General features: G+C 43.7%; 1 protein-coding gene across 1 annotated transcript; it reads right to left on the reverse strand.

The window, feature by feature from the left end:
• Window positions 1-769: 769 nt before the first annotated feature.
• On the reverse strand, window positions 770-8,000 carry GATD3 (glutamine amidotransferase class 1 domain containing 3). Its single transcript, XM_054166030.1, has 7 exons — window positions 7,882-8,000; window positions 5,160-5,212; window positions 4,153-4,266; window positions 3,693-3,812; window positions 2,829-2,921; window positions 2,365-2,521; window positions 770-1,765 (listed from the first exon to the last, which is right to left on the reverse strand). Exons 1-7 carry the CDS (start codon window positions 7,993-7,995, stop codon window positions 1,637-1,639), a joined length of 780 nt encoding a protein of 259 aa, XP_054022005.1. The 5' UTR covers window positions 7,996-8,000; the 3' UTR covers window positions 770-1,636.
• Window positions 8,001-8,660: the final 660 nt, after the last annotated feature.

Here is an 8,660-nt window from a genome sequence, read left to right on the forward strand (position 1 = left end):
AATGAATTAGAGTCAGTATCTTAAATTCTCTTTCTTACCAACTTAATACTGACAATTTCCTAAAGAATTTCACCACAAGCAATAAAGTTTCAGAGTATGTCCAAAATCCACTTTGCAAACCAGGCCTGCTACCATGATCTGGTCTCCGATATCTCTGTACCCATGCTGGAGTTTGTGATCTGCAGGAGATTGCTATGAAATGCTCCAAGAAAACAGTGCCATCTTTGAACTACAAATTCAGATCTTCTAAATCCTAACAAGATTTTAGTGACAAAAAGGTGAGGTACTAAAAGGCTCCTGAAGCAAACCCCATTATTCTGTGAACACCAACTGAACAAGATGAGAATGCCCACCACTCACTATTCAAGCTTCATTCCTTGTTTTTTTCCCCCTGATATAAGAAATGTAATTCCACATCCCTAGCAAGTCTTCAGCCACAGACAGTATTTACCATACTCCAACTCAACCTAAGGCTTGTAGATTTCATTTAGGAAACACACAATTCTCCCTTAAAAATACAGGTTCCCTTCAGCATGTCTGTCATATAAAAGGAACTTTAATACAAAGAAAGGGATGTCTGTTTGCTTTAATTCCAGAAATGTTACCTCCTGCTAAACAGAAAGCTGACAACTTGGAAGAGGGGAAGGAGACATTGCTAGATTCTATCTAGAAAAAATGTCTCAGATGCTAAGAGAATTGAAAAGCTGAGTAACTGCCAGCATGTACCAACCAGTGTTAATTTATCGGATTCAGCTGTGAAACAAAACTGAAGTGACAAGGGCGAGATAAAGGCAGAAATTAATTTATTTATGCATCATTATTCCAGACATTCAGTAACATTTCTTTGGAGAAAGCTTTATTATCCTAAAGCAGGGGAAGCAAGGCTAACTTGAGACTGTTTTTTCCACCCACTGCCAGTCATGCAACTACTTTGACATGGATATTATCCTTACGAAATGTGCGTCCCAGCAGCGGATATTTTCTCCCTCATTTAAAGACTTCTTTAGTTATAATAGGCCAATGGATAAATTTTTCCAAGTGCTAGTGTTGTGACAGTAGAGATGTGTCCTGCTGCTGATCAATATTGAGAATGGCTCCCTTGTGAAAACAGGAAAAAACAAAACATTAATCTTTATATTAATAGCAAGCTAATTTAGTACGTCAAAGATTCCCTTGACAGCTGACCCTGGTTTTTAGTTCACAAATACAGGCCTGAGCACAGAAATGAACCACACGCTAATTCCTCTCAACTTCCATTCTTCATCTACTTAAGATACTGCCACTGCATCCACTATACCCCTGTAACACTCTGCTATCAGCTTCTTGAAGGGCCTTTAGTCTCTTTTTTTGCATCCACAGAAGTGGTTTGACACTGGTACATCAGCAGGGCTGGTTTCAGAGTCAGCACAGCCTTCTCCAGCTGAAAAAGCTCCAGACAATGCTCTGTGTCTCAGGCCACTCGACTTGTAAGGCCTTCTCTCTGCAGGCCCCTCTCAGAAAACCCCATGGCTGGGAATCAGTCAGCTTCGTTTCAGCATTCACTAGAGTGTGAACAGGACAAGCAGATGAAAACGTTTCCATTGGTCCATACTGTATTTGATACTAAACCCTACATTTAAAGATGATCTGGTTTTCTTCATTTGCCAGTTAATTTTAGCACATTCTTCACCATGGCTCCAATGCCATCAAAGATTTTGTGTAATTCTGTTTCACACATAAAGGCAGGGGTGGTCACCACCTTGTTTTTTGTATCCACATGAGCTTCGTAAAAGGGAGTCAAGGAAAACATGGCCTACGTCTCAACTTGCAGAGGCTGTCTGCACAATCACAGAATCATTTAGGCTGGAAAAGACCTTCAAGATCAATAAACCATCACTGACAAAACCTCACAAGACCACTAGCCTGTAAAAAAAGCACCTCCAAATATATTGCACTGCACAGACAGCTGGAACCTACAACCCAAGAGACCAGAAGCTGTTTTTTTCACCAGAAACAAACTCAGACTGCAAGAGCAGTCTGTGGGAATGCTCAGAAACACCAGAAAACCTATGAAATTTACTGACTGGGATAAAATGTCTTTAAGCATTCTCTGACTACAATATTAGCCTATGAGGAAAGAAAGAAATAAACAAAAAATCTCAACAAGTCAGTTCATGTCAGTTTTATGTGCAAATTCCCTCAACATTTACTGCATTAACAGGTGTCCAAGGTAGTTCTATGGCAACAGCTGAAAAGGACTTTAAACTCCACACTGTATATTCCCACTAACTGTAAGTGGACAAGCACAGATCCTGCATGCACTCATTACTGCAATGACACACTGCCAAACTCCCTCTCAAGATGGAAATTAACAGCAAAGGATATAGTCACTTCTTTCACACAGTGCTTTCCTCCCAGCTCTTTAATGGCTCCAGCAGTCCCAGCATAAGGCCACTTGCCACCTTCCTCTTCTTCATGGCCCACAGTTACTTCAGCACCAGAGAGAACCTTTGCTGCCAACACTGGTGAAATGCAGCAAAGACTGCAACAAAAGGAACAATAAGAGTGATTCTCCAATTGCATTCTTTCATAACATGGTCATCCTTGAGGATTCAAATGGACACGGTCTTACAAAGCCAAAATCACAAGGCAAGCTACACTCAGCATCTTCTTAGCCTCCCTGACAAACACCTACCCAGACATACATCTCAAAAAACACATTAAAAAACCCCTCAGCTACAACTGATAGAAAAGAGAAGATGCTTTTTCTGGTCCCACATTACAACAGAACATACACTGTCGCCATGCTCACACTATCCACCCAATGCCCCTCCCACTACCATACATACCCAATAGGTTTCCCTGCTTTGTGGAAATCTTTCAAGACACGTTCAACTTCTTTGTTCACCTTGCAATCTTTCCCATCAACAGCAAAGGTGGATCTGTCACAACAAGAAACTTTATACACACCTCAGTATAAACCCACAAATAGAGCTGCCTATCTGCTCTGAGACTGGCTCTCGAGGGTCATCACAAACTTAATAGCTTCTGCAAGGTGAGTGAAAAAGCCTGCAGCTGACCATCAATGTTTTCAGCCACAACTCACTTCTTAAGGTTTAGGTATGGCAGAAAGTTCCTTACTTGGTACAAACATCTAGAAATAAGAATTATAAAATCAGCTTTCTAGGATTGCTGAGAAGAGGCACAATGTTTTCAACAAAGAAAAATACCTAAGAAGAAAAGGGAAGTAACATTTGGGTTTCTCGAAGCCAACAAAAATGTAAGGTTTCGGGGGGTTTTAAATTTGTTTTTAGCTAGGGAAAAAGCCCCCCTAAGGCAAGAGGGGGCTTTTTGATGGGCAGACACGAAGACACAGAAACAGAAAAACTACTGACGTTTTAGCTTCACTTCCCTCAGTCAGGCCCAAAAAAAGAATCACCATAAAGGTGGGGGGAAAAGGACTTCTGGTGCATTATCTAAACTCCAGAATTCTCACCAGCAGTGTTCAGAAAATGTAAAACATGACAACGTGGCTGGAAACCATCCTGAATAGCACAACTTAACTCAAAGCACTTTGAAGAGAGCGTTACTTATTAAATAGGTTTTTCACATACGTAGTCAATAAGGCCATTTGTGCTTCCTGATTTTATTGTATCAAATACAGTTAATGATGAATAGTAGCTAGTGAATTTAGTGGTTTAGTTTGCACTCACAAATTTTTAGCAGCTCCAAATCCACCAGGGAATATCACAGCATCATGGTCTGTTGTAGTAAGTTTAGCCAGGCTTGAAATTTTACCACGAGCAATCCTTGCAGATTCCACTAATACATTCCTTGAAGAATCAGAAAAAAACCAATGAGATGCATAAAGTGTTTGCACACAGAAGAGCATCAAGAAAGTTTTGGCAAAGGAAAGGAAAAGAGGAACCAAGAACAGAAGCTGCTGATGTTCTGTAACACCACTACCACTGGGAAAAACAGGAGCTAAGAGACTGTACAGAATCAAATGCAGAAAATTTGAGTATTTTTTCTCAAGTCAAAATGCCAGCTAGCACAAAGCCACTAAAGACAGTCAGAAAAGTGCTGTAAGTGCAGTTACAGGCTGCTGTGTCTGAAGAATACCTAAGAGAACGAGTCAGCAGTCACAGAAAACATATTAAACACAGACTTTACCTTGACTCAGCTTCAGCTGGTTGTCCTTTACTGTGGTCGATGACATGCATCTGAGGAACATCTGGAGCATACATCTGAACCTCAGCTCCCCCACGACTAAGGTGTACCAGTATGCTACAAACAGAGAGTTTAAATGTACTGAAAAACTTAGAAGAGAGGATTCATCTGGTCCCTAAGTCTTGCTACAAGTATTCCACCACTTGATTTTGAAAGAAAAACACACAAGCTGCCAAACATAGTGAGCACGTAGCAGCAAAATCCCTGCATGTAACACCAAGGTGCAAAACAGAAAGTCAATTTACAGGCAGGGTTAGGGAAGAAACAGAGGACTTGCTTTGTTCAGTGCTCTTATGCAGGCAATTAGGAACTTGTTGCAAGTCCCTAGGTGTTATGCAGGAATTCTCACAATTACCATACCTATGTATCCTTTTAATCCAGGTGTAAATAAAATATCCCTTTGCAATTAATACCAAGAGTTAACAATTCAACTTGAGTATTAACAATTCTAGTGCTAGATTGGTGATTATGAAATGAATTCACAGAATCTCAGAATGTTAGAGGCTGGAAGAGACCTCCAGAGATCATGGAGTCCAAGCCCCCTCGCACGCAGGATCACCTAGGGTAGTCTGCACAGGAACGCATCCAGACCCACCCCGGGTAGCCTGTTACAGTGCTTTGTCACCCTCACTGCGTGTTCCTCCTCATGTCTCTCCTTAACTCTCTGGAGATCAATCCTGGAACTCTGAATTTCTGTTTCTGAAGAAAAAGCCTCTCTCAAACTTGCTGCTCTGGTACCAGACATACTGCACCGCGTTCTGCAATACAGCCACCAAGTACCCAAGATCATGGCCTGAGCTTCCAATTACACAGTGTGAAAGCTGTTAAGCTTCAACATACATCTTTTGGGGCAATATTGATGGCCAGAGAAAACAGAACTGATTTCAACAGACTGCTGTAATGTAAAGGAGACTCTTTTCTTGAGCCTGCAGTTTCACAAAACAACTTACGCTGAGGCCTCATGGATTTCTGTGCCATCATAGACACCACAACCAGACAGGACCTGTAGTAGGGAAATCAAGAGAATACCTCAGGTGATACAAAACTTCCTACAGGATCTTTCACAAACCTTTTAAGATTAAAATAAAATATTAATTAAAAAAATAAATCAAGCAACAAACCTCCCTCCAGTCCTGCTATAAAACCAACTTGGCGACAAACTCTTTACTAAGCCAGACAATATCATTCTATTTGCACTGGTGGTGTCATCTGACATACTGCAGAACCAACATTTCCTATTTATAGTTACCCATCATCACAGACAGTGCTATGAAATAACTAATATTTACTTACTGGCTTGTGCCTTTAGCCCTCAGAATTAATAAACTGACATGATACCCTTAGGTATGGTTTTGCTGTGCACTGAATGGGTTATTCTGAGTGTCATACATCTGTTTATGAAGTGCCTATATTCATGGGAAGTACCTTCCCATCAATCAGAAGTGGGACAGAAGTGTGCTTTGAGGCAGCACTGAGGATAAACTATTTTACCTGCTGCTGTATGTCTGAAGACCCATATCACAGATCAACAGCTAAATCACTTTTAATCCAATTATGCAATATTAGCCATACTTTTCCCTATTACCAGGATAATAATACTTTCAGTTTGTTTATACACACTGGAGAATAAAAAGCACAAAGCAATTAGCTATCTTTATATGGGGGGAGGGTCTTTCACAAAGTAGATGAGAAACCAACCAACCAAACATTTTAATCCCTTCCCCCCTCTTTCCCCTTCCCCCCCCCTCAAAAAAAAGGGGCAATTACAGAAGCAAAACAAAACTATTGAAAGGATTATCTAGTTCCTGGGACTATATACATGAACTTATGCAGGGTCTCTTTGCTTGTTTGTTTGAAAAGAAAACATCAAGTTAAAGAAAGTCTACTTATTAACTTTAGCCTTTTCCCTCCTGATTTTATCTCCATTTTTAGAAGGTGGAAAATTTTTCATCACAGAAGCACAAACAGAAAGTTCACAACTGGAACCTCGTCAGAAATGTTGGACTTGAAGCAGCTTTCAGATCACAACAGCCTGCCCTAAAGCCACCACAACAGGCACGACATCCTACCATCACTTCAACAAATGAGTAAGATCCAGGAATGTTCCTCTGTGATAATCTCAACTACGGTTTTGCTGCTCTGATAAATACAAGCTGCCTTCTACTTTCCAACTGTTTTGTCTTTCATTTAATTAAGACTGACTAGACCTGCAAGCAAATGTGCTAAAAGTTATCTTCTGGAAGCCACACTTCAAAAATATTGAAACTCAGTCAAACCAAAGCACTAAGCCACAGTCCTCTTCTGTTATTTCAATACCTGCTTGGTGACAGATGTGTCTGCTTACCATTATCAGAAACTTCCGTCACTACCCTCACCACCACCACAATACAAAAAGCTCTCCTTTGCTAAAAAGACAGCATTCCTAGTATGTTATCTTTCAGACATTTGAACTGCCATTCTGCCCATTCCCAAACCAGCTCTGCCCCAGACTACTTCATGCAGTTTAGGCCTTATTTCTTTACATTTTATGTTGTCAAGGCTACACAAAACTTGACATTCAAACACTGCCCACTGAGCTCCAAAACTGTGTATCCATTTGCAAGACTACCAACAGCCTAAATTTTCCTTTGGCAAACTATAACTCCTTCATCTCCTTTCTTTTATATTGTTAGCATGCTCTACCTCCTTCATGCAGAAGGGTGTAATCCAGTTTAAATAATTTCCTGTTGAACTGGTTTTGGCTGGGATGGAGTTAATTTTCCTCCTAATAGATGGTACAGTGCTGTGGTTTGGATCTAGGATAAGAATGGATCTAGGATGTTTGGTAACACACTGACATGTAGTTGTTGCTAAGTGGTGTCTACCCTAACTTTTCAGCTTCTCACACCACCTCACCGGTGAGCAAGCTGGGAGACAGAACAGCCAGGACAGCTGAAATAAACTGGCCAAAGGGATATTCCATACCATATGACATCACACTCAGTATACCAGCTAGGGGGAAAGCTGGCTGGGGGCCACTGCTTGACTGGCCTGGCATCAGTCAGCAGGTGGTGAGCGACTGCATTGTGCATCACTTCTTTTCTATATTCTATTATTGTTGTTGCTAATATTATTTTTCTCTCCCCCCCCCCCCCCCCCTTTTTATTAAGCTGTCTTTATCTCAGACCATAAAGGTTACTCTTTTTTTGACCCCGTCCCACTGTGGGGGGAGTACGCGTGCGGCCGTGCGGCGTTTAGCTGCCTGCCGCCTTAAACCACACCTCCACGCTGCCAGTACCTCCCCCAGACACACCGCAAAGCATTCCAAGTTCAGCTCCCCTTAACGCCGGGCCACCGACAGCTACACGGAGGCCAATTTTTACGTGTTTCCTGCTCCGGCATCTTCCCAAGCTACTCAATTCTAAACAGCTTTACCTTCCCAGTTTCAGCTTCTTCCAAGGTTCTCCAGCTGCCGTCGCCACAGGCGAGCCTTTCCTGGGCCCGAAGCCACGCCGAACCCACCCCATGGCTGGAGCTGAGCCAGCTGTGGAGGCTCGGGGCTAAGGGTGACCGGGAACAGCCAGGCAGCAAACCCAACCTTTCTTCTTGGAGCAGCGGCGATTCCCCGCCCCCACGAGCCCGCGGGCCGCCAAGGCCTCTTTACCGGCGCGGCCCGACGCGGCCGCTACTCACCACAGCGACACGGGCGGGCCGGCAGCGCCGAGCGGAGCAGTGGAAGGAGGCGAGGCCGCGGGGAGCTGCCTGGCGCAGCGCAGCGCGCAGGACCGGACCGCTGCAGGCCAGCATGGCGGCGGGAGCGCAGGGAGGAGTGCCGCTGGGGGCGTGCCGCGCAGCGCCGCGGGGCAGCCGTGCCCTTGAGGGCGCCCCCTGCGGGCAAGGAGGGGCAACAACGCCGCTGGGGCCTGCTGGCTTTTGGTCCGGCCCTCTCTAACCTCGTCCCGTAGTAGGAAGAGCAGTGGGGGAAAAAGCAGAACGAGAACGGAAATAAGTCCTTCGGCCAGACAGTCCTCGCTCTCAATACAGACTCGGAGACGAGATGATAGGAAGCAGCCCTCCCGAAAAGGGCTTGGGGCTGCTGACGGATGAGAAGCTGGACATGAGCAGGCACTGTGAGCGTGCAGCACAGAAGGCAAATTGCATCCTGGGCTGCATCAAAAGATGCGTGCCCAGCAGATCCAGAGAGGCGATTCTGTCACTTTGCTCTGCTCTGGTCAGACCTCACCTGGAGTACTGTGTCCAGGTCTGGAACCCTCAAAGTAAGAAGGACACGGACTGCTGATGGGGCAGGTCCAAGGAGGGCCAGACTCACTGTTAATATTTACAGTATCTTCATTTTAAAAGTGCTTTCAACATGTGGCTTCAAAGTATTGCAAGCAGAGATATATATTCAGGACCTCACTGACATTATTAACCAATTCTCACCGTGATTCACAGAAAACAAGGAAACAAAG

Source organism: Dryobates pubescens, chromosome 12, assembly GCF_014839835.1.
Source record: "Dryobates pubescens isolate bDryPub1 chromosome 12, bDryPub1.pri, whole genome shotgun sequence".
NCBI lineage: Eukaryota > Metazoa > Chordata > Aves > Piciformes > Picidae > Dryobates > Dryobates pubescens.

Bases quoted from the DNA above. Each gene is read 5' to 3' on its own strand.
- GATD3 (XM_054166030.1), bottom strand. From the start codon at position 7,995: ATGCTGGCCTGCAGCGGTCCGGTCCTGCGCGCTGCGCTGCGCCAGGCA. The intron at 4,267-5,159 runs GTAAGTTGTTTT...CTCTGTTTGTAG, and splicing joins GAAATCCATGAGGCCTCAGC to CATACTGGTACACCTTAGTC. The intron at 3,813-4,152 runs GTAAAGTCTGTG...TGATTCTTCAAG, and splicing joins CCAGCTGAAGCTGAGTCAAG to GAATGTATTAGTGGAATCTG.